Source organism: Theropithecus gelada, chromosome 5, assembly GCF_003255815.1.
Source record: "Theropithecus gelada isolate Dixy chromosome 5, Tgel_1.0, whole genome shotgun sequence".
Classification (NCBI taxonomy): Eukaryota; Metazoa; Chordata; class Mammalia; order Primates; family Cercopithecidae; genus Theropithecus; species Theropithecus gelada.
In genome coordinates this window covers 166,294,754-166,321,205 of record NC_037672.1, presented here as the reverse complement: position 1 = coordinate 166,321,205, position 26,452 = coordinate 166,294,754, and the positions used below count along the sequence as shown (strand labels likewise).

The 26,452-nt window shown below is 39.7% G+C and overlaps 1 protein-coding gene across 5 annotated transcripts in view; it reads left to right on the top strand.

Annotated features, from left to right (window-relative positions):
* The window catches only part of NEK1 (NIMA related kinase 1), a 194,621-nt gene that overhangs the window by 130,100 nt on the left and 38,069 nt on the right, over positions 1-26,452 (top strand). For all 5 annotated transcript variants that reach the window (XM_025384760.1, XM_025384758.1, XM_025384756.1 and 2 more), the window contains 2 exons: positions 20,505-20,681; positions 25,077-25,197. In XM_025384760.1, the coding sequence (XP_025240545.1) occupies positions 20,505-20,681; positions 25,077-25,197 (298 nt within the window). The remainder of the gene's footprint in view (positions 1-20,504; positions 20,682-25,076; positions 25,198-26,452) is intronic.

Genomic DNA, 26,452 nt, shown 5'->3' with positions numbered 1-26,452 from the left:
TCAACAGCATGAAAACGGACTAATACACATAGCAAAATTGAGTGAAAAGTACGGAGAGTTCCTGTATATGCCCTTCCCCTGTACACACACAGCCTCCCCCCCACCATCAATAGCCCACACTAGAGAGGTACATTTGTTTTAATCAATAGACCAATATTGACACATCATTATCACCAAAGTGTATAGTTTATGTTAAAATTTACTCTTGGTGCTTTAATTTTTCTGGGTTTTGACAAATGTAGAATGCTATGTAACCACCATTATTACACAATAATTTGCTGCCCCAAGAATCCCCTGTGCTCTGCTTATATATATATATAAAATATATATAAAAATTATATATATATATAATTATATATATATAATTTTTTTTTGAGATGTAGTCTCACTCTGTCACCCAGGCTGGAGTGCAGTGGCGTGATCTCTGCTCACTGCAAGCTCCGCCTCCCGGGTTCATGCCATTCTCCTGCCTCAGCCTCCCAAGTAACTGGGACTACAGGCATCCGCCACCACGCCCGGCTAATTTTTTTTTTATATTTTTAGTAGAGACGGGGTTTCACCATGTTAGCCAGAATGGTCTCAATCTCCTGACCTCGTGATCCGCCCACCTCAGCCTCCCAAAGTGCTGAGATTACAGGCTTGAGCCACTGCGCCTGGCCTCTGCTTATATTATATCTCCCTTTCTTCCAAACCCTGGCAACCACTGATTATTTTACTATCTCCATAGTTTTGTCTTTTCCAGACTGTCATCTAAATGGACTCATACAGTATGTACTCTTTTCAGATTGGATGGTTTCACTTAGTAATATACACTTAAGGTTCCTCTGTAATCTTTTTGTGTCTCAATAACTCATTACTTTTTAGCGCATAATATTACATTGTATGGATATGCTACAGTTTATTTATTCACTTTCAAGATGTACTGAAAGACATCGTGATTGCTTCCAAGTGATAGCAATTATGAATAAAGATGATATAAACATCTATAAGCAGGTTTTTGTGTGGACATAAGTTTTCAGTTCATTTGGGTGAATACAGAGGAATACAGTTGCTGGATTGTCTAGTAAGAGTACATTTAGTTTTGTAAGAAACCACCAGTCTCCCAAAGTATCTGTACCATTTTGCAGTGAATGAATGAGAGTTCCTGTTACTCCACGTCCTCTCCAGCATTTGGTTTTATCAGTGTTTTGGATTTTAGTTATTTTAATTGCTGTGTAGTGGTATCTTCTTGTTGTTGTTATTTGCAATCTCCAAATGACATATGATGTTGAACCTCTTTTCATATGCTTCCTACTATATACTGCTTTGCCACCTGTATACCTTAGTGAGTTGCCTGTTGAGATCTTTCACCCATTCTTAAATTGGGTACTTTATTTTCTTATTGTTGAGTTTAAGAATTCTTTGTATATTTTGGTTAATGGTCCTTTATCAAGTATGTCTTTTGCAAATACGGATTGAGTATCTCTTCTCTGAAATGCTTGGGATCAGAACTGTTTTGGATTGGGTTTTTATCAGATTTTGGACTATTTGCATTATAGCAGTTGAGTATCTCTAATCCAAAAATCCAAAATCTGAAATGCTCCAATGAACATTCCTTTGGGCATCATAACAATGTTCCAAAGGTTCATATTTTGGAGCATTTTGGATTAGAGATAGTCAACCTGTATTTTTCTCCTAGTCTGTGGCTTGTGTTCATGTTCTCTTGACATTGTCTTTTTTTTTTTTTTTTTCTTTTTTTTTTTTTAGTTGGGGTCTCACTCTGTTGCCCAGGCTGGAGTGCAGTGTTGCAACATGGCTCACTGCAGCCTCAACCTCCCTGGGCCCAGGTGATCCTTCCACCTTAACCTCCTGAATAGCTAGGACTACAGGTATGCACCACCATGCCTGGCTAATTTTTGTATTTTTAGTAGAGACAGGGCTTGCCCATGTGATCCTCCCACCTCAAACCCCCAAGTATCTAGGACCACCAGTGTGCATCCTTTTTTTCCATTGTGCCTGGCTAATTTTTGTGTTTTTTGTAGAGATGGGGTTTTGCCATGTTGCCTAGGCTGGTCTCAAACTTCTGAGGTCAAGTGAACCGTCCACTTCGGCCTCCCAACGTGCTGGGATTACTGGTGTGAGCCACCGCAACCGGCCTAGTTTTGCATTTTACATTTAGTTGTGTGATTTATTTTGGAGTAAATATTTTTGAAGAGTTATAAGGTCTGTGTCTAGATACATTTTTTTCATAAGTAGATGTACAGCATTTTTTTTAGCACCACTTATTGTAAAAACTATTCCTTCTTCGATGAATTATCTTTGCTCCTTTGCCAAAGATCAGTTGACTCTATTTGTACAGGGCCATTTCTGAACTATCTATTCCGTTCAACTTTTTTTCTGTTCTTTTGCCAGTGCCCCGATATCCTGATTACTGTAGCTTTATAGTGTTTCTTGAAGCCACATAGTGTCAGTCCCCCAACTTTGTTCTCCTTCAATTATTTATTGGCTATTCTGGGTCTTTTGGATATCTATATAAACTTTAGAGTTATTATGTTTGTATCCACAAAAGAGCTTGCTGGGTTGGCTGGGATTATATTAAATCCAAAGATCAAGTTGGAAAAAAACTGACATCTTAATGATATTGAAGCTTCCTGTCCACAAGTTTGAAATATCTCCATTGTTCTTTAATTTTTTCATCAGTTTTGTAAGTCCTCATCATAGTGTATCTTTTTAATATGTAGCTTCCAGTCTTTTTTTTCCTTTCTGGGTTTTAGGAGTCTTTTTTCATCCTCTCAATTTTAGGAAAGTACTCTTGAATTATTGCCTGCATTCTCCCCTCCCCTCCCCTCCCCTCCCTCTCCCCTCCTCCCCCTCCTCTCCCCCTCCCCTCCTCCCCCTCCTCTCCCCTCCCTCTTCCCTCCCCTCCCCTCCTCTCCCCTCTGTCTCCCCTCCCTCTCCCCTCCTTCTCCCCTCCCCCATTCTTTCTCTCCTTCCTTCTTTCCTTCTTTCCTTCCTTCTCTCTCCCCCTGCCCCGCCCTTTTTCTCTTTCTCCTTTTCTCCCTTTCTCCCTGTCTTTCTTTTTTCTAACAGCAATGGAGGCTTGCTATGTTTCCCAGGCTGGTCTTGAACTCATGGCCTCAAGTGATCCTCCTGCCTCAGCCTCCAAACTGCTGGGATTATAGGCATGTGCCACCAATACCCGGCGTCTAGTATTCTGTTCTTTTTCTTCAGTCTTTGGGAATTTCCACATTGTATATTTTGGGTCTTCTTTGCCTTTCCTCTCTGTCAATTCCTCCTTTTTCTTAATGTTTTATTATTAACTATTGTGGGTACATAGTAGGTGTATATATTTATTGCGTACATGCACAGTAATCACTATAGGGTAAATGGGGCACCTAAAGCATTTATCCTTTCTTTGTATTGCAAACAGTCCAATTCTACTATTTTAGTTATTTTTAAATGCACAATATGTTATTCTTGACTTTAGTCACCTAGTTGTGCTATCAAATACTGGATCATATACATTCTGTCTAACTGTATTTTTGTACTCATTAACCATCCCCCACCACCCACCATCACCACCCTTCCCAGCCTCTAGTAACTACCGTTCTGCTCTCTTTTATCACCATGAGTTCAGTTTTTTTAATTGTTAACTCCCACAAATAAGTGAGAACATGTGAGATTTGTCTTTCTGTGCCTGGCTTATATCACTTAATATAATGACCTCCAGTTCCATACATGAAACTGACAGGATCTCATTCTTTTTTTGTGGCTGAATAGTACTCCATTGTGTATATATCCCACATTTTCTTTATCCACTCAACTGTTGATGGACATTTAGGTTGCTTCTAAATCTTGGCTGTTATGAATAGTGCTGCAGTAGACATGGGACTACAGATATCTGTTTGATACACTGATTTCCTTTCTTTTGGGCATATACCCAGCAGTGGTATTGCTGGATCACATGGTAGCTATATTTTTAGTTTCTGGAGGAACCTCCAAACGGTTGTATGTGTCTAGAAATTTATCTGTTTCTTCTAAGTTTTCCAGTCTATTGAAATACAGCTGCTCTTGGTAGCTTCTAAAGATCTTTTTAATTTCTGTAGTATCAGTTGTATTATAATTCCCTCTTTTTCATCTCTGATTTTGTTTGCTTGGGTCTTCTCTCTTTTTCTTAGTCTGGATAAAGGTTTGTTGATTTCATTCATCTTTTCAAAGAGCCATCTTTTGATTTCATTGATCTTTTGTATTCTTTGTTTCTATTTTATTTATTTCTGCACTCATCTTTATTACTTATTTTCTTCTACTACTTTTGGGCTTACTTTGCTCTTGCTTGTATAGTTCTTTAAGATGCATTATTAGATTGTTTACTTGAAGTTTTTCCTCTTTTTTTGATGTAACGACCAATAAGCTTCCATCTTAGTACTACTTTGCTATATCCCTGAGGTATTGGTATATTGTGTTTCCATTATCATTTGTTTCAAAATTTTTTCAATTTCTTTCTTAATTTCTTCATTGACCCACTGTTTATTTAGAAGCGTATTGTTTAATTTCCATCTGTTTGTATAGTTTCCAAAAATTCCTCTTGTTATTGATGTCTAGTTTTATTCCATTGTGGTCAGAGAAGAAACTTGGTATAATTTCCGGTTTTTTGAATGTTTTAAAACTGGTTTTGTGACGTAACATGTGTTCTATCCTTGAGAATGATTCATGTACTGAGGAGAAGAAGCCATATTCTACAACTGTTGGATGAAATGTTCTGTAGATGTCGATTAGGTCCATTTGGTCTACAATACAGATGAAGTCTGATGTTTCTTTTCTTTTTTTTATTTTTCTTTTGCTGCTCCTTGCAGAGCTGTGATGACCCCTAGGCAGTGCTTCTAGAGTCAGCTAAGTTTGATGTTTCTATGTCGATTTTCTGTCTGGATGATCTGTTCAATGCTGAGAGTATAGTGTTAAAGTCTCCAGGTATTATTATATTGGGGGCTATCTCTCACTTTGGCTCTAATAATATTTCCTGTACATATATGGGTACTCCAGTATTGGATGCATATATATTTATAACTGTTATATCCTCTTGCTGAATTGATCTCTTGACCTTATTTGTATCTTTTTATAGTTCTTGTCTCATGTAAGCATAGCTACTTCTGCTCTTTTTTGGTTTCTGTTGGCATAGAATATCTTTATTCATCCGTTTATTTTTGGCCTGTGTGTGTCTCTATAGGTGAAGTCTGTTTCTTGAAGGCAACTGTTCATTGAGTCTTCTTTTTTTTTTTTTTTTTTTTTGATTATACTTTAAGTTCTAGGGTACATGTGCACAACGTGCGGGTTTGATATATAGGTATACATGTGCCATGTTGGTTTGCTGCACCCATCAACTCATCATTTACATTAGGTATTTCTTGTAATGCTATCCCTCCGCCAGACCCCAAGCCCCTGACATGCCCCAGTGTGTGATGTTCCCTGCCCTGTGTCAAAGTGATCTCATTGTTCAATTCCCACCTATGAGTGAGAACATACAGTGTTTGGTTTTCTGTCCTTGTGATAGCTTGCTGAGAATGGTGGTTTCCAGCTTCATCCATGTCCCTGCAAAGGACATGAACTCATCCTTTTTTATGGCTGCATAGTATTCCATGGTGTATATGTGCCACATTTTCTTAATCCACTCTATCATTGATGGCATTTGGGTTGGTTCCAAGTCTTTGCCATTGTGAATAGTGCTGCAATAAACATACATGTGCATGTGTCTTTAAGGTAGCATGATTTATAATCCTTTGGGTATATACGCAGTAATGGGATTGCTGGGTCAAATGATAATTCTAGTTCTAGATCCTTGAGGAATCACCACACTGTCCTCCACAATGGTTGAACCAATTTACACTTCTACCAACAGTGTAAAAGTGTTCCTATTTCTCCACATCCTCTCCAGCACCTGTTGTTTCCTGACTTTTTAATGATCGCCATTCTAACTGGCGTGAGATGGTATCTCATTGTAGTTTTGATTTGCATTTCCCTAATGACCAGTGATGATGAGCATTTTTTCATGTTTTTTGGCCGCATAAATGTCTTCTTTTGAGAAGTGTCTGTTCATATCCTTTGCCCACCTTTTAATGGAATTGTTTTTTTCTTGTAAATTTGTTTAAGTTTTTTATAGATTCTGGATATTAGCCCTTTGTCAGATGGTAGATTGCAAAACTTTTCTCCCATTCTGCAGGTTAACTGTTCACTCTGATGGTAGTTTCTTTTGCTGTGCAGAAGCTCTTTAGTTTCATTAGATCCCATTTGTCTATTTTGGCTTTTGTTGCCATTGCTTTTGCTGTTTTAGTCATGAAGTCCTTGCCCATGCCTATGGCCTAAATGGTATTGCCTAGGTTTTCTTCTAAGGTTTCTATGGTTTTAGGTCTAACATTTAAGTCTAATCCATCTTGAATTAATTTTTGTATAAGGTATAAGGCAGGGATCCAGTTTTAGCTTACTACATATGGCTAGCCAGTTTTCCCAGCACCATTTATTAAATAGGGAATCCTTTCCCCATTTCTTGTTTTTGTCAGGTTTGTCAAAGATCAGATGGTTGTAGATTTGTGGCGTTATTTCTGAGGCCTCTGTTCTGTTCCATTGGTCTATATCTCTGTTTTGGTACCAGTATCATGCTGTTTCGGTTACTGTAGCCTTGTAGTGCCGAGACCAGCTCGGTCGGGGAGACCCTAACCCAGCAGTGCTAGAGGAATTAAAGACACACACACAGAAATATAGAGGTGTGAAGTGGGAAATCAGGGGTCTCACAGCCTTCAGAGTTGAAAGCCCCAAACAGAGATGTACCCACGTATTTATTAACAGCAAACCAGTCATTAGCATTGTTTCTATAGATATTAAATTAACCAAAAGTATCCTTTATGGGAAAGGAAGGTATGGGCTGAATTAAGGAAATAGGTGGGGCTAGTTAACTGCAGCAGGAACATGTCCTTAAGGCACAGATCACTCATGCTATTGTTTGTGGCTTAAGAATGCCTTTAAGCGGTTTTCCGCCCTGGGCGGGCCAGGTGTTCCTTGATCTCATTCCGGTAAACCCACAGCCTTCCAGCGTGTGTGTTATGGCCATCATGAACATGTCACAGTGCTGCAGAGATTTTGTTTATGGCCAGTTTTGGGGCCAGTTTATGGCCAGATTTTGGGGGGCTTGTTCCCAACCTTGTAGTATAGTTTGAAGTCAGGTAGCGTGATACCTCCAGCTTTTGTTCTTTTGGCTTAGGATTGTCTTGGCAATGCGGGCTCTTTTTTGGTTCCATATGAACTTTAAAGTAGTTTTTTCCAATTCTGTGAAGACAGTCATTGAATCTATTAATTACTTTGGGCAGCATGTCCATTTTCACGATATTGATTCTTCCTATCCATGAGCATGGAATATTCTTCCATTTATTTGTGTCCTCTTTTATTTCATTGAGCAGTGGTTTGTAGTTCTCCTTGACGAGGTCCTTCACATCCCTTGTAAGCTGGATTCCTAGGTATTCTTTTGCAGCAATTGTGAATGGGAGTTCATTCATGATTTGGCTCTCTGTATGTCTATTAATGGTGTATAGGAATGCTTGTGATTTTTGCGCATGGATTTTGTATCCTGAGACTTTGCTGAAGTTGCTTATCAGCTTAAGGAGATTTTGGGCCGAGGCGATGGGGTTTTCTATATATACAATCATGTCATCTGCAAACAGGGACAATTTGACTTCCTCATTTCCTAATTGAATACTCTTTATTTCTTTCTCTTGCCTGATTGCCCTGGCCAGAACTTCCAACACTATGTTAAATAGGAGTGGTGAGAGAGGGCATCCTTGTCTTGTGCAGGTTTTCAAAGGGAATGCTTCCAGTTTTTGCCCATTCAGTATGATACTGGCTGTGGGTTTGTCATAAATAGCTCTTATTATTTTGATTTATGTTCCATCAATACCTAGTTTATTGAGAGTTTTTAGCATGAAGGGCTGTTGCATTTTGTCGAAGGCCTTTTCTGCATCTATTGAGATAATTATGTGGCTTTTGTCATTGGTTCTGTTTATGTGATGGCTTACGTTTATTGATTTGTGTGTGTTGAACCAGCCTTGCCTCCCAGGGATGAAGCCCACTTGATCATGGTGGATAAGCTTTTGGATGTGCTGCTGGATTTGGTTTGCCAGTATTTTATTGAGGATTTTTGCATTGATGTTCATCAGGGATATTGGTCTAAAATTATCTGGTTGTGTCTCTGCCAGGCTTTGGTATCAGGACGATGTTGGCCTCATAAAATGAGTTAGGGAGGATTCCCTCTTTTTCTATTGAGTGGAATAGTTTCAGAAGAATCTTTGTACCTCTGGTAGAATTCGGCTGTGAATCCATCTGGTCCTGGACTTTTTTTGGTTGGTAGGCTATTAACTATTGCCTCAATTTCAGAGCCTTTTATTGGTCTATTCAGAGATTCAACTTCTTCCTGGTTTAGTCTTGGGAGAGTATAGTGTTAAAGTCTCCAGGTAGTAATAATGTAAGTATGTGTCCAGGAATTTATCTATTTCTTCTGTATTTTCTAGTTTGTTTGCGTAGAGGTGTTTATAGTATTCTTTGATGGTAGTTTGTATTTCTGTGGGGTCGGTGGTGATATCCCCTTTATCATTTTTTTGTTGCATCTATTTGATTCTTCTCTCTTTTCTTCTTTATTAGTCTTGCTAGTAGTCTATCAATTTTGTTGATCTTTTTAAAAAACAGCTCCTGGATTCAGTAGTTTTTTTTGAGGGTTTTTGTGTCTATCTCCTTCAGTTCTGCTCTGATCTTAGTTATTTCTTGCCTTCTGCTAGCTTTTGAATTTGTTTGCTCTCGCTTCTGTAGTTCTTTTAATTGTGATGTTAGGGTGTCGATGTTAGATCTTTCCTGCTTTCTCTTGTGTGCATTGAGTGCTATAAATTTCCCTTCTACACATTGCTTTAAATGTGTCCCAGGGATTCTGGTACGTTGTGTCTTTGTTCTCATTGGTTTCAAAGAACATCTTTATTTCTGCCTTCATTTCGTTATTTACCCAGTAGTCATTCAGGAGCAAGTTGTTCAGTTTCCATGTAGTTGTGCAGTTTTGAGTGAGTTTCTTAATCCTGCGTTCTAATTTGATTGCACTGTGGTCTGAGAGAGAGTTTATTGTGATTTCTGTTCTTTTACATTTGCTGTGGAGTGCTTTACTTCCAATTATGTGGTCAATTTTAGAATAATGGCCATGTGGTCCTGAGAAGAATGTATATTCTGTTGATTTGGGGTGGAAAGTTCTGAAGTCATCTGTTAGGTCTGCTTGCTGCAGAGCTGAGTTCACATCCTGGAAATCCTTGTTAACCTTCTGTCTTATTGATCTGTCTAATATTGACAGTTGGGTGTTAAAGTCTCCCATTATTATTGTTTGGGAGTCTGAGTCTCTAAGGACTTGCTTTAAGAATCTGGGTGCTCCTGTATTGGGTGCATATATATTTAGGATAGTTGGCTCTTCTTGTTGCATTGATCCCTTTACCATTATGTAATGAATAGCCTTCGTTGTCTCTTGATTTTTGTTGGTTTAAAGTCTATTTTTTCAGAGACTAGGATTGCAACCCCTGCTTTTTTGTTTTGTTTTGTTTTTGTTTTTGTTTTTGTTTTGCTTTCCATTTGCTTGATAGATCTTCCTCCATCCCTTTATTTTGAGCCTATGTGTGTCTGTACATGAGATGGGTCTCCCAAATACTGCACACTGATGGGTCTTGACTCTTTATCCAATTTGCCAGTCTGTGTCTTTTAATTGGGGCATTTAGCCCATTTATATTTAAGGTTAATATTGTTATGTGTGAATTTGATCCTGTCATTATGATATTTGCTGTTTATTTTGCCCATTAATTGATGCAGTTTCTTCATAGCATCAATGGTCTTTACAATTTGGCCTGTTTTTGCAGTGGCTGGTACCAGTTATTCCTTTCCATGTTTAGTGCTTCCTTCAGGAACTCTTGTAATCCTTCAGCATTTTCTCACCTGTAAAGGATTTTATTTCTTCTTCACTCATGAAACTTAATTTGGCTGGATATGAAATTCTGGGTTGAAAATTCTTTTCTTTAAGAATGTTGAATATTGGCCCCCCACTCTCTTCTGGCATGTAAGGTTTCTGCCGAGAGATCCACTGTTAGTCTGATGGGCTTCCCTTTGTGGGTAACCCGACCTTTCTCTCTGGCTGCCCTTAACATTTTTTCCTTCATTTCAACTTTGGTGAATCTGACAATTATGTGTCTTGGGGTTGCTCTTCTAGAGGAGTATCTTTGTTTTTGTTCTCTGTATTTCCTGAATTTGAATGTTGGCCTGCCTTGCTAGGTTGGGGAAGTTCTCCTGGATAATAGCCTGGAGAGTGTTTTCCAACTTGGTTCCATTCTCTCCATCACTTTCAGGTACACCAGTCAAACCTAGGTTTGGTCTTTTCGCATAGTCCCATATTTCTTGGAGGCTTTGTTAGTTTCTTTTTACTCTTTTTTCTCTAAACTTCTCTTATCACTTTATTTCATTAATTTGATCTTCAATCACTGATACCCTTTCTTCCATTTGATCGAATCAGCTATTGAAGCTTGTGCATGTGTCACGAAGTTCTCGTGCCATGGTTTTCAGTTCCATCAGGTCATTTAAGGTCTTCTCTACACTGTTTATTCTAGTTAGCCATTCGTCTAATCTTTTTTCAAGGTTTTTAGCTTCCTTGTGATGGGTTCAGACATCCTCCTTTAGCTCAGAGAAGTTAGTTATTACCGACTTCTGAAGCCTACTTCTGTCAACTTGTCAAAGTCATTCTCCGTCCAGCTTTGTTCTGTTGCTGGCAAGTAGCTGTGTTCCTTTGGAGGAGAAGAGGTGCTCTGATTTTTAGAATTTTCAGCTTTTCTTCTTTGGTTTCTCCCCATCTTGGTGGTTTTATCTACCTTTAGTCTTTGATGTTGGTGACCTCCAGATGGGGTTTTGGTGTAGATGACCTTTGTGTTGATGTTGATGCTATTCCTTTCTGTTTGTTAGTTTTGCTTCTAACAGTCAGGTCCCTCAGCTGCATGTCTGTTGGAGTTTGCTGGAGTTCCACTCCAGACCCTGTTTGCCTGGGTATCACCAGTGGAGGCTGCAGAATGGCAAATATGGCAGAACAGCAAATACTGCTGCCTGATCCTTCCTCTGGAAGCTTTGTCCCAGAGCGGCAGCCACCTATATGAGGTGTCAGTCGGCCCCTACTGGGAGGTATCTCCCAGTTAGGCTACATGGGCATCAGGGACCCAGTTGAGGAGGCAGTCTGTTTGTTCTCAGAGCTCAAACACCATGCTGGGAGAACCACTGCTCTCTTCAGAGCTGTCAGACAGGGTCCTTTAAGTCAGCAGAAGTTGTCAGCTGCCTTTTGTTCAGCTATGCCCTGCCCACAGAGGTGGAGACTACTGAGGCAGTAGGCCTTGTTGAGCTGCAGTGGGCCCCACCCAGTTCAAGCTTCTGGGCTGCTTTGTTTACCTACTCAAACCTCAGCAATGGCTTATGCCCCTCCGCCAGCCATGCTGCTGCCTCGCAGATCTATCTCAGACTGCTGGACTAGCAGTGAGCAAGGCTCTGTGGGTGTGGGACCTACCGAGCCAGGCACAGGAGAGAATCACCTAGTCTGCCGGTTGCTAAGACCTTGGGAAAAGCGCAGTATTTGGGTGGGGAGTGTCCCATTTTCCCAGGTAGTCTGTCACAGTTTCCCTTGGCTAGGAAAGGGAAATCCCCTGACCCCTGGCGCTTCCCAGGTAAGGTGACACCCCACCCTGCTTCGGCTTGCCCTCCATGGGCTGCACCCACTGTCTAACCTGTCCCATTGAGATGAACCAGGTACCTCAATTGGAAACGCAGAAATCACCCGTCTTCTGCATGGATCACGCTGGAAGCTGCAGACTGGAGCTGTTCCTATTCCGCCATCTTGAAACCCCTGTCGAGTCTTCTTTTTTAATCTATTCAGCCACTCTATGTCTTTTGATTAGAGAGTTTATTCCATTTATGTTCAATGGGATTATTACAAGTGAAGACTTGGTTCTGCCATTTTGTTATTTGTTTTCTGGTTGTTTTGTGGACTTCTCTTCCTTCCTTCCTTCATATCTTCATTTTAGTGAAGGTGATTTTCTTTAGTGGTATGTTTTAATTTCTTGCTTTTTATTTTTTTGTCTACCTGTTGTATGATTTTTTATTTTTGATGGTACTATGAGGTAGAAATACTATCTTATAACCCGTTATTTTAAACTGATGACAACAGTGATTGCAAAAACAGATACCAAACAGGCAAAGAAAAAACTAGTAAAAACTCTAACTTTGTCCCCCACTTTTCAACTTTTTGTTTCTATTTATATCTTACTGTATTGTCTCTCAAAAAGTTATAATTTTTTTTTTTTTTTTCCTTGGGACAGGGACTCACTCTGTCACCCAGGCTGGAGGGCAGGGGCACAATCTCAGCTTACTGCAACTTCCACCTCCTGGGCTCAGGTGATCTCACATCAGCCTCCCAAGTAGCTGGGACTACAGGCATGTCCATCATACCTAGCTAATTTTTTTGTATTTTTTTGTAGAGAAAGGTTTTTGCCTGTTGCCCAGGCTGGTTTCATGTTGCATGTTGCCCAGGCTGATTTCAAACTCCTGGGTTCCAGCAATCCTCCCACCTCAGCCTTCCAAAGTTCTAGGATTACAGGCATAAGCACCACACCCCACATAATGTTTATTTATTTTATTTCATTTTATTTTTTGAGGCAGAGTCTCGCTCCGTTGCCCGAGGTGGAGTGCAGTGGCATGATCTCAGCTCACTGCAACCTCCACCACCCGGGTTCAAGTGATTCTCCTGCCTCAGCCTCCCAAGTAGCCTGGATTACAAGTGCATGCCACCACACCTGGCTAATTTTTTTGTATTTTTAGTAGAGATGGAGTTTTAGCATGTTGGCCAGGCTGTTCTCAAACTCCTCACCTCAAGTGATCCACCCACCTCCACCTCCCAGAGTGCTAGGATTACAGGTGTGAATAATTTTTATTTTCAATCAGTTCATCTTTTAGTCTTTCTCCTCAAGGTATGAGTAGCTTACATACCACAATTACAGTGTTCTAATATTCTGTGTTTTTCTGTATACTTACTGTTGTTAGTAAATTTTACACCTTCAGATGATTTCTTATTACTCATTATCATCCTATTCTTTCATATTAAAAAACTCCTTTTAGCATTTATTATGGGGCAGGTCTTGTGTTGATGAAATCCCTCAGCTTTTGTTTGTCTGGTAAAGTCTTTATTTCTTCAGCATGTTTGAAGGATACTTTCTCTGGATTATACTATGTTAGGATAAAAGTTTTTTTCTTTCAGTACATTAAATATGTCCTGTCACTCTCTCCTGGCCAGTAAGGTTTTTGCTGAAAAGTCTGCTGTCAGACACAAAAGTCTGCTACTGCTTTCCTTTCTTTATCTTTGACCTTTTGGAGTTTGATTAGTAAATGTCTTGAGGTAGTCTTCCTTGGATTACATATGCTTGGTGTTCTATAACCTTCTTGTAGTTGAATATTGATATCTTTTTCTAGGTTCAGGAAGTTCTCTGACATCCCTTTCAATAAACTTTGTACCCCGGTCTTTCTCTCTACTTCCTCATTACAACAAATCACTCTTAGATTTGCCCTTTTGAGTCTACTTTTTAGATCTTGTAGGTATTCCTTATTCTTTTTCCTTTGTTTTTTGTCTCCTCTGACTATGTATTTTTAATTGTTTTTTGTCTCCTCTGACTATGTATTTTCAAGCAGCCTGTCTTCAAGCTTACTAATTCTTTATTCTTTTGATATGTTCTGCTATTAAAGGACTCTTTCGCATTCATCAGTATGCCAATTGCATTTCTCAGCTCCAGAATTTCTGCTTGATTCTTTTTAATTATTTCAGTCTTTTTGTTAAATTTATCTGGTAAGATTCTGAATTTTTTCTCTGTTATTTTGAATTTCATTGGCCTGTCCATATGGCCTGTCCTGGAGAATATTCCATGTGCTGATGAGAAGAATGTATATTCTGCTGCTGTTGGATATGTTCTGTAGGTGTCTGTTACGTCCATTTGGTCTAAAGTGCAGTTTAAATCAAATGTTTCTTTGTTAATTTTCTGTCTAGATTATCTGTCCAGTGCTGTCAGTGGGGTGTTGAAGTCCACAACTCTTGTTATATTGGAGTCTATCTCTCCCTTTAGTTGCTTTATATATCTAGGGGTTCTGCTGTTGAGTGTACATCTGTTTATAATTGTTAGGTCTGCTTGTTGAATTTTTCCCTTCATCATTATATAATGATCTTCTTTGTCTTTTTTTTTTTTTTTTACAGCTTTTGGGTGAAAATATGTCTTATCTGGTATAAGTGTATGCCTTCTACCACTCTTTTTTTGTTTCCATTTGCATGGAATATCTTTTTCTGTGTCTTCACTTTCAGTCTATATGTGTAATGAGTTTATTGTAGGCAGCATATAGTTTGGTTATTTTTTTTAATCCATTCAGCCAACTTGTATTTTCTGAATGATTAATTTATTTCATTTATATTAGAGTTTATTATTGATAGGTGAGGACTTAACTCTGGTCATTTTGTTAATGGGTTTTTGGATATTTTGTTGTTCTTTTCCTTCTCTTTTATCGTTTCATTGCAGTTTGGTTATTTTCTATAACATTTGACTCCTTTCTCTCTCTTGTCTGTGAATGTGCTCTGTCAGGTTTTATACTTTACTGTGCTTGCATGGTGGTAGATATTGACCTTTTATTTCCACATGTAGCTCTCTCTTAAGCATTTCTTATAGGGTCAATCTACTGTTGAATTCTCCCAGTTTTTGCTTCTTTGGGAAAGACTTTATTTCTCCTTCATTTTTGAAGGATAGTTTTGGTGGGTATAGTATTCTTGGCTGACAGTTTGTTGTTGGTTTGTTTTTGGTTTTGGTTTTGTTTTCTCAGCACTTTGAATATATCATCCCATTTTCTCCTAGCTTATAAGTTTTCTGCTGAGAAAGTCATTGTTAGTCTGTTGGGGTGCCCTTATATGTAACTTGATGCTCTCTTCTTTCTGTTTTTAGAATTCTCTTTGACTTTTAACTGTCTGATTGTAATGTGCCTTGGAAAATATCTTTTTGGGTTGAATCTTTTTGTGTCTTTAAGTTTCCTGTATCTGAATGTCTATATCTCTTACAAGACTTGGGAAATTTCCAGTTATTATTTCATTAGAGAAATTTTCTATGTCCTTGCCCGTCTCTTTTTTTCTGGAACACCCAAAATTTGAGGATTTGGGCACTTTACAGTTTCTCATATGTCACATAGACTTCCATTCTTTTTTTTTTTCTTTTATCCTTTTATTTCTTTTCTGACCGGATTATTTAGAAAGAACTGTTTTCAAGTTCAGAAACTCTTTTTTCTGTGTAATCTACTCTATTGTTGAAGCTCTCAGTTGTACTTTTATTCAATTCATTGAATTTTGCGGTGGGGAGAGTTGGGGGCTTTTTTGTTGTTGTTTGTTTGTTTTTGAGACAGGGCTCTGTCACCCAGGCTGGAGTGCAGTGGCAGTGCCATGATCACATCACAGCTCACTGCAGCCTTGACCTCCTGGGTTCAAGGGATCCTCCCATCTCAACCTCCCAAGTAGCTGGGACTACAGGCATGTGACACCATGCTTGGCTAATTTTGTTTATTTTGTGTAGAGACAGAGTTTTGCCATGTTGCCCAGGCTGGTCTCAAATTATGAAAGAGAGAGAAAAATATATATATTTTTACTTTGAGACAGGCTCTCTGTCATCCAGGCTAGAGTACATTGGTGCAATCATAGCTCACTACAGCCTCAAATCCTGGACTCAGGAGATCCTCCCACCTTATTTTCCAGACTAGCTAGGGCTATAGGCACATGCCACCACACCTGATTTACTTTTTTAAGAATTTCCTGTAGACACAGTATCTCACTGTGTTGCCCAGACTGGTCTCAAACTCCTGGCTGCAAGCAGTCCTTCTGCCTTCCTTTTCTAAAGCACTAGGATTACATTTGTGAGTCATAGCATCTGGCCCTGTTTTGTTATCTTTAATGATATCTATCTGTGTTGAATTTCTCATTCAAACCATGAATTGTTTTTCTAATTTCTTTGTATTATTTATCTGTGTTCTCCTATACCTCACTTAGCTTAAATTTTACTTTGAATTGTTTCAGGCATTTCGTAGATTTATTTTCGTTGGCATCTTGCTGGAGAATTACCGTGTTCTTTTGGAGGTATCATGTCTCCTTACTTTTCATGTTTCATGTTTCTCGTGTCCTTATATTGATATCTGTGCATCTATTGTAATAATCACTTCTTCCGATTTTACGGATCGGCTTTCATAGGCAAAGACTTTTTCCCGTATAGGTATCCATGGTGTTGGTTGAGTAGGGTGTTTCGGCTTTGATTTTGGGTGGGCAGAGTAGTGCAGTCTTCATATCATTTATTTGGCTGTAATCAGTGTCAGTGGTATCTGTGAATTCCTGTGTGTCTTAGGTTATGGTTGTTAGTGGAGACTCTGGTAAGGATTTACTGTGGACAGAGAGCCAGTTGAGCCAGTCCTCAGGCCCCAGTCTTGGCAGCATGCTGATAATGCAGGTACGTGTTCAGGCACTGGTGATAGTGGGTCCAGGTAATCCTTGGGCCTCCGTATGGCTTACTTGGGTGTCAGCAGTAGCAATGGTGGGCCAGGTGGGCAGGGCTAGTCCCTGGGTCCATCATCAGCACTCATGGGCACCAGCAGTGGTGGCAGTGAACTGAGAGGGCTAGTCTCCAGGCCTTTAGGTGGCACGTGCAGGTGGATGGTGGCAGTGGCTGCACGTTGGGTCTCAGGGCCCTCTGGAAGGTATGTTTGGGCATCTATGGTGGCAGACAGAGATGGGTAGATCTCCAGACCTCTGGACAATACACACAGCACTATTGGGGGCATCGCCAGGTTGAGCAGGCCTGTCCTTGGGCCCGTGTATGGTACATGTGCAGACAGTTTATGTTGGACAGGACTGGTTGATCTCCAGACCCTAGATGATGTGTGTGGGTGCTGGCAGGCTGGGCAGGCCCTTTCCCAGGCCCCTGGAAGGCTTATACAGGCACTAGCAGCAGTAGGCAGGGCTTATTGATCCCTGTGCCCCTGGATGATGCTCACAGGCCTTTGCCAAGGCAGGAGCAGGGCAGGGTGGGTCTGTCTTCAAGCCCTGTGGTGGTGCTGTTAGGCACAGGTTGTGCTTAGCATGGCAGTTCTACCCCCAGGACCCCAGACGGCACACTCAAAAATCAGTGGTGGTGGTGGTAGGCAGGAGGGCCTGTCCTCAGGCCCCCGACTGTGTGTGCAGGCACCAGCATCAACAGGCATAGTGGGTTGATCTCCAGTCCTGGATGACATGCTTGCTAATGCCAGCTCTGATGCATGGGGCAGATCGATCTCCCAGCTACCAGGTAGCACTCTCAGGTGGTGGCATCAGTGAGTGGCGCAGGCCTGACCTCAGGCTCCAAGCATGCCTGTCTCCATGAGCCTGAAGGTGCACACAAGTGCACATTCACCCAGGTGCTAGGGGAGGCAGGGTTGCTATCAGTGCCAGCAACTCCAGGAAGGCAGCTCCCAGGCTCTGGGGAGCACATGCTTCAGCTGCCTTTTTCCCAGGGGCAGCCTTCCTAATGTGCTGCACCACCCGTTTCCTGTGGTGTAGGACTGTGTGTGGGCTAGAGGACTAGGGACCCGGCTGCACAGTTGAGTCCAGCTCATGTCACAAGGTTGCAAATCTATAGGTGGACATGGAGTAGATGTCAGTAGGGCTCCAGGGTTGTGGAGATTCAGGGCCTGTTGAGCCCTGGGGCAGGTTGTTATCTGGTAGGGGTTGGGTTCTCAAAGTGGCACCACGTGGCAGCTGCTTGGGTCTCAGGATGCTGTGTGAGTTCCAACACAAACTTCCTCTCTAGAATAATGCATCACTTTGACTCCAGGCAGTTTCCTCTACTAGTCTCAGGGCACTTGAGGGCTGAGGAGTCATGGCTGGGTTTGCAGGAGTCCATGGTGAGAATGTGGACCACTGGGGATCTCTCTTACCATTTTCCTGCACTCGGGCAGGTCACTCTGTGGTGTTTCTCCTGGCTTCTAGCCAGTCCTAACCAGGCCAACTGCTTCACTTCCCTCTCCTTCCATGCCTCAGAGGTTCCCTATCCCTTTCCTGCTGAATTCCTGTGTTCTCTTTTAGATGCTCTATTCAATGTGTTAATATCTACTTGCTGTTTTGGTACTTCTCTGTGGAACAGGCGAGTGCCAGGTGTCTGTGGTCAGCCATACTGAAGCTCTCTCCAAACCCATTTTCCAAATCAATTAATATAATCTAATTTTTCTTTTATTATATTAATGTTGCAAATTTCATTGATTGATTTTTAAATATTAAATAGGCTGAAAGGTAATATTCCTTTAAAAAAATTTTTACCATTTTTATGTGGTATATATTTCATTGGTTTTATTTTTCCTTTTCTAATTGTGAGTGAATTTCATTATGTTGCATTCTATTGACTATTTTGATTTGCTGCTTTGAAAATTGCCTGTTTATATTCTCTGCCCTTTTTTATATTTCATTGCTTTTTGCTATTTTTTAAGAATTTTTGTTTCGTATGGATATCCAGCCAGGCGTGGTGGCTCATGCTTGTAATCCCAGCACTTTGGGAGGCTGAGGCGGGTCATTTCAGGTCAGGAGCTTGAGACCAGCCTGGCCAACATGGCGAAACCCTGTCTCTACTAAAAACATAAAAAATTAGCGGGACATGGTGCCGTGTGCCTGTAATCCCAGCTACTAGGGAGGCTGAGGCAGCAGAATTGCTTGAACCCGGGAAGTGGAGGTTGCAATGAGCTGGGATCACGCCACTGCACTCCATCCTGGGTGACAGAGCAAAACTCTGGTCTCAGGAAAAAAAAAAGAGAGAGAGATCCTAACATCCTCCTCTTCCTTCCCCTATTTCTTTCTATATATAGATAGAAAATTTTATGTCTGGACACCATACTGATTATTTTTACTAAATCTATTTAGTTTTCTTCCTTGAGATCTTAGATGTTCCCCATGTGCAGGTTTATCATCAGTGACAAGAAACAGATTTTTCTCCTATATTTTGATTATTTCCTATTCTTACTGTATTTGTTAGAACCCACTAAAGCATTTAATAATAATAATGCAATATGGTATCCCGATTCCTGGTATTAATAGACATGATTTTATTGCAGAATGGTAGGGCTGAAGGAGGAAAAACACAGGTGTGATCTCTGCTACAGTCAGTTCGTTTTGGCAGGCAGTTTGTTGGAGCACAGTGCGGGGAAATGATTCTGAAACATTTGCAACACTATAGTTTTGTTCTCTGTTGACTAGAAAGAAGTAAAGAGTAAAACAACTTATAAATACTTGATGAACAACTTTTTTGCTCTGGAAATTAACTGAGCTAAGGACAGTTCCTGCTAACCCAGTGTTATAAAAGGACTGCAGCCAACACAAAGGGCCTACTTGGCTTTAGAAACAATGAATTGAAATTGAGACCAATGGGCAAGGATCTCTGTTTTTCTTCAACCATTTTAACCATGTGTATGCAGATATAGTAGGCAGAGAATTGAATTTATGCAAAGTTGAGGTTTTGCCATGTGAATACAATGAGTTGAGGATGCACAAGAGAATGACTATATGATGGAATTTCTATGGATTTTAATGGAGATGACAGAAAATGTAGCAGGATCAGTGCATTGCGGGTACTTTCAGGGTAAAATTTTTTTAGAGTTGGAGTTGTAGAGGGAGAGAAGTGGGAAACGAGTGTTAGAGGGTGGAATACTTACCACTGGACATTTCAAGAGGCTATAATGAATGACAAAATCTCTAAGATATGAGCATTGGAGTGCTGGAGATAGGGTGAAGAAGACTGAGGTAGAGTGAAGTGCAACAAACCAAGAGGCCTACCTATTGGAAGGATTATTGATACAGATATAGAAATCACCTAAATTAGTTATGACAGAGTTAGTGTTGGGGCACTTGTAACCTGGAAAGTAAAATCTTCAGCAGATTAATAGGAGTGACAGGGTGGTAAACAACTGCATTAAGTTATTCTGAGGTAACTTTTTTTTTCTTTTTATTCTTTTTTGAACCTGTCTTAGGATGTTCTGAGGTAAACCTCTTCTCTCCTGGTACCAACTGAAAGTGTGGAGAATTTCAGAGCAGTTAGAAGTAACTAGGAGTTACTTCATATAAACAGAATCCACTAGTTAATAATTTTAAAAATAGTATTCTAATACACATATTAATTTTACCAAAAGCGGAAAGACGGTAAACCATTTTAACCACCATGGAAATTATTACGTACAATTGAAATGAAATTTGACTTTCATATACCGTAGTCACTTATTAACTTCTAATATGTAACAGAACTTGACTAGTAATTACCTGTTGCAATAATGCAGCTTTTTGAACTTTGCCCCAAATGCCATTACAGATAAAATTCGTCATTTTGAGAACTAGCATGATTTTTTATTTTTTGTTTTCACAGATATTTCTCCTGAAGGGGAAAAGTACAAACCCTTAATTACTGAAGAAAAAAAAGTGCAATGTATTTCACATGAAATAAACCCATCAGCTATTGTTGATTCTCCTGTTGAGACAAAAAGCCCCGAGTTTACTGAGGCATCTCCACAGATGTCATTGAAACTGGAAGGAAATTTAGAAGGTATGTTCTAATGAGTCAAAATGAGCTATATTTGATTTAGTAAAAACTTAAATTTCACAAGCTTTATAAATAGATTATCAAAATTTGTATATGTTTGGGTAATTTATCTCAAATTAGGTTCAGTATTTTTATGTTTTTAGTAATTGGTCTTTTTTTAATGACTGCCTAGCAAGTCACCCCAAAACTTAGTGTTGAAACACCAACCATTTCATCTCATGATTTTATTTGCCAGGAATTGAGTCAAGACTTGGCTAATGTGATTTTTCCTAATTCATGTGCCTTTATCTCAGAGATCAGTAGGTGCTGGTCAGCTGGCAGCTAGGCTGGTCTGAAGGGTCCCAAAAAGCTTCACTGCTATCTTGGCAAGTACAGCTTAGCTGGGCCCCTCTCCCTCTTCATGTGGTTTCAGGGCTATTCTGTGTACTCTTTCTGGCAGGATAGTCTGACTTCTTATATGATGGCCCGGGGCTCACAGATGCTAAGGTGAAAGTGGCTTGTACTCTTAAAAGCTGATCTCAGAACTAGCACTTCTGTCATGCTCTATTAGTCAAAGCAGTCACAGCCCAACCTGGATTCAAAGGGAGGGGAAACAGAACCCACCTCTCAATGGGAAGGGTGTCAAAGAATTTGCATCTGTCCTACATCTGCCATAGTCGGCCCTCTGACCAAAAATTATTTTCATTCCTCCCATATGCAAAATCCACTCACGCCTTCTCAAAGCCTCATCTCATTATGACATTAGCTCAGAGTTTAATACGACAAAGTCAAGCCTCAGTGCAGATGGGTTTTCTCATCTACAGGTCTTCGAGTACGGTGATTCTCAATCTGAAGACCTGTGAGTAAAAAAAAAAATAAGTTCCCTGTTTTCCATACGTACCACATACAATGGTGAAACAATCTTTGAGACACCTTTTCAAAAACAAGGAAGATGGGAAGCAGATAGCAGTCACTGGTCCCTAGAAATTCTAAAATCCAACCAGGAATAGCAGTGTCAGCCTGCTTCCTTGCACCAAAGCTTGGTGTGCTCAAGGGCTCTTCTGTTTTGAACTATGTTTGTCCCCTTCAGTCTGAGCTTATAGTGCTTCCACAAGCAGAATTTCTAAGTAATTTTGTGGGTTTATGTGAATATTACTGATATTCACTGTGGTTAACAAAAGCCACTCATGTTTCTGAGATGGACTCTTTTCTACCTTCAGTTATCTATAAGGATACTGTAAGATAGTGCTCTTGAGTTCTTAGAAATTCTTTGTCTAGCAAAGAGGGTCTGCAAGGCATGCCTTTAAATCTTTCTGTGCCATAACAGATCTTATGGGCACAACCTTGACTTCATCTTTGCCCTGAGGCCACACCCTACTGTCCTGAATTTAGTCTTTGTCTTGAGGCCATGTCTTCCCTTAAGAAGCTTTTGTTGCCTAGAAGGAATTATCCTGGACTCTCTGTGTCTCTTCTAAATTCTGCTCATAAGCTAAACTTTTTTCTTCAATTAATCTCTTTTCTTGTTCTTTATGAGAAGTTATTAAGCAGCTGTCACTTTGAATGTTCTGCTTTGATAACTCCTTAGCTAGACTACTGGATCCATAAAGTACATTTACTATCTTCCACATTATTGCAGTTACCAAACTTTCAGCCATTGTAGAACAAGAATCCCCTTTTCTCCAGCCTCCAGTAACTGTTTTTCACTGGCCAGTCTCTCACCAACAATGTCACTGAAGCCCCTCCAATTTCTGCCTGCTCCACAGTCCCAAAGCCAGTGCACACAGGCTTTCACGTCAGCTCCCCACTTCTGGATATGTAATTCTGTTTCAGTTATCTATTGCTGCAAAACAAATTACTCCTAAAACTTGGCTTAAAATAACAATTTTAGGCCGGGCTTGGTGGCTCACACCTGTAATCCTGACACTTCAGGAAGCCAAGGCTGGCAGATCGCTTGAGCCCAGGAGTTTAAGACCAGCCTGGGCCACATGACAGTACCCCATCTCTACTGAAAATATGAAAATTAGCTGCATGTGGTGCTGCATGCCTGTAGTCCCATCTACTAGGGAGGCTGAGGTGGGAGAATCACTTGAGCCCAAGAGTTTGAGGCTACAGTGAGCCATGAGCATGCCACTGCACTCCAGCCTGGGTGACAGAGTGAGAACTTGTCTCCAAAATAAAAAACAATTTTTATTTTTATTTTATGTTATCTCACAATTTTTTGAGTCAGGAATTTGGAGGTTCTTCTGCTTCATGTAGTATCAACTGGTATTGCTGAGTGGTATTCAGCCATCAGCTGGGCTTTTTTGGAAGGCGCAAAATGATATTACTCCCATGCCTGGCATACTTATCCGGGTCCCTCTCCTTCATTTTAGTCTCATGGCATTGCAATGTGGTCTTTCAGAATAAACTATTTTCATGATGGCTCAGGCTTCCAGGTATCAAATAGAATAGCTCCCAGTTCTCTTGAAGGCTCAGCGTGGAACTGGCATAGCATCACTTTCACTCTATTCCATTACTCAAAGGAATCAGCATGCCAGCTAAAATTAAAGAGGAGGAGAAACAGAGCTCCCTCTAGTTGAGAGGAAACCAGAAACCCTGCAACATGTGACCATCCTTAATTCACCAGAGTAACTTAAATAATCTTATTCATTAGAACCATAGTTACTAGTATCATTATGGAATGAAAGTTTGTTCCCCTCCCTACCCCCCCAAAAAATCGTATGTTGAAATCTAATCCCTGATGTAATGGTATTGGAGGTGCAGTCTTTGCAAGGTAATTAGGTTATGAGAGTGGCACCCTCATGAATGGGATGGGTGCCCTTATAAGAATAGGCCAGAGAGCTTTCTGCTTTCTACCACATAAGGATACAAGGAGGAAAAGGTTATCTGCAAAACAGGAAGAGGGCCCTCTAGAACCAACCATGCTGGCACGCTGACATGGGATCCTTCAGCCTCCAGAACTCTGAGAAATAAGTTTATATTGTTTATGCCACCCAGTCTATGATATTCTGTTATAGTAGCCTGAACTAAAACAGTATCTTACGTCTTTTCTTTAAAAAAGAAAAGAAAAGAATGTTAGGAATACTATGGAAGCTGTATAGCCTAGTGCAGCAGTTGATAGACCAGAGAGTAAATATTCTAGGCTTTGCAGGTAATACAGTCATAAGTCAAGTTTATAGAATAAGTTGATAATGATACAGCTTAAAGTGCTAGGAAACAGAGTTATTCATTAAAAAATAAAAAAGGATTTTGCCCCCAAGTGCTTACCTTGAATGAATGACCAAAATAATCATTTGAATAAAAGATAAAAACTTAAAAGTTTAGTACAATATCAGTTGTCTTTCCAAGTAAGACAGATAATTGGAAGCTTTAAAAATGGAGAAGTATGTCTATATTCCAGGGGAAGTAAGAGGGATAGTGTTGGCTTAAACAGGATAGTATTGATAATCTTAATTGGAAAGGAAAAAGAGAAGTTAACAAATACTCTTCTCATCTCTATTCACTTTTAGAAAATATCAACCAAGTGAAAAATGAGGCACTGCCAGAAAACAGAGGTGACATCTTGATGTTAATTGAGAGTCAGGCCAGGCGTGGTGGTTCACACCTCTAATCCCAGCACTTTGAGAGACTGAGGCAGGTGGATCACTTGAGGTCAGGAGTTCAAGACCAACCAGGCAACATGGTGAAGCCCCATCTCTACTAAAAATACAAAAATTAGCCTGGTGTGGTAGTGTGTGCCTCTAGTCCCAGCTACTCAGGAGGCTGAGGCAGGAGGATCACTTGAGCCTGGGAGGTATAGGTTGTAGTGAGCCAAGAGCACACCACTGCACTCCAGCCTGGGCAATGGGAGTGAAACCCTGTCTCAAAAAAAAAAAAAAATTATTGAAGGTCTAAGAAAATAGATTTTTAGTGCCATTCAATTATGTTCTCAATACCATTGTGAAAGTCCAGGTAATAGTTTTTCTTTTTTGACTATTAAAAGATAGATTTTAAAGATTGAAATTTTATTTTAGTTACTAATCAGTAATATCACAGTCTATTCTTCCATATTTCTAACCACAAATATCTTTATTCTTTAAACTGTTTTTATACCTTCTCTAAACAAATTTATGTATGACTAAACTTTTAATGGAAGAGAAAATTTTACATAATGGTGAAAAATAGAGAGTATACCATATTACCTTTGAGCATTTTTATTACAGTAAAAGGCTAAAGAAGTAGTCTGTCATTTCAGAAATAACTGAACTAGAGACTTAACACAATAATAAGATTTAAACCCTATAGATAGACTATTTAATTTTTCTGTTTTAATGACTATATTACCCTAAAACTAGGTAGCAATCATTTATGAAAGTTTATTCAATATTCTCCTGACAAATTTTGCTTTGAGATGTTTCTTGTTATGTTTATCCTTTGCAGAACCTGATGATTTGGAAACAGAAGTTCTACAAGAGCCAAGTGGAACAAACAAAGATGAGAGCTTGCCATGCACTGTTACTGATGTGTGGATTAGTGAGGAAAAAGAAGCAAAGGAAGCTCAGTATGTACATCTTTTCCTTACATTTTAAAACCCAGGTCCCTTTTGTAATAACTTTTAAGAAAATACTATAATAAGCTATTGCAACATAATATCCTAATATTGTAATACCTTATAAAAATAATTTAATTTTAATAGATATTCATATGGTTCAGAAATAAACAAGTATATAAAATATTTGAAGAGGCCAGGCACAGTGGCTGACACCTGTAATCCCAGCAATTTGGGAGTCTGAGGCGAGAAGATCACTTGAGGGCAGGAGTTCAAGACCAGCCTGGCCAACATGGCAAAACTCTGTCTCTAACAAAAATACAAAAATTAGCCAGGCATGGTGGCACGTGCCTGTAGTCCCAGCTACTTGAGAGACTGAGGCACAAGAATCGCTTGAACCCAGGAGGCAGAGATTGCAGTGAGCCAAGATCATGCCACTGCACTGCAGCCTGGGCTACAGAGCAAGACTCTGTCTCAAAAAAAGTAAATGAAGTGAGCCGGGTATGGTGGCTTACACCTGTATTCCCAGTACTTTGGGAGGCCGAGGAGGGCAGATCACCTGAGGTCAGGAGTTCAAGACCAGCCTGGCCAACATGGCGAAACCCCATCTGTACTAAAAATACAAAAATATTTTTTGACTAAGTTTTATCTTTTTATTTGTATTTGCCCAGTCTGCACTGGCTCATCCTTCTGTTTTCAGCTTTTCTGAATTATTTTATTTTAATTATGTTTCTGATATGGTTCGTGATTCAATCTGAAATTTTTGTGTTTAAATATCTAGTTAATTTACAGAAGTATGATATATCTTTGATATAATAGTTAAATTTTGTTGTGTATTTTATTTTTATATTCTTTTTAGTCTTTTGCTATATTGGCTTTCTTGATTTTTTTAAGTGACTTTCACAAAAGTCACTAATAGACTTTTGAGAGCAATTTTAGTTTACAAAAAAATGAGCAAAAATTATAGACTTACTATATACCCCTCATTCCCCACCCCCAACAAATTTTTTTTCTTATTCCTGGCAAGCTGTGATATTTTTAACATCTTGCATTAATGTGTTTTATTTATTACAACTGATGAGTCAATATTGACACATTACTGTTAACTTAAAGTTTATAGTTTACATTAGGGTTCACTCTTTGGTACATTCTACAAGTTTTGACAAATGTATAATGACATGGATTCACATTACACTATTATTCCTATGATACTGTACAATCCTCTGTGCTTCACCTGTTTATCCAGTCTTCTTTCCACCCCACAATC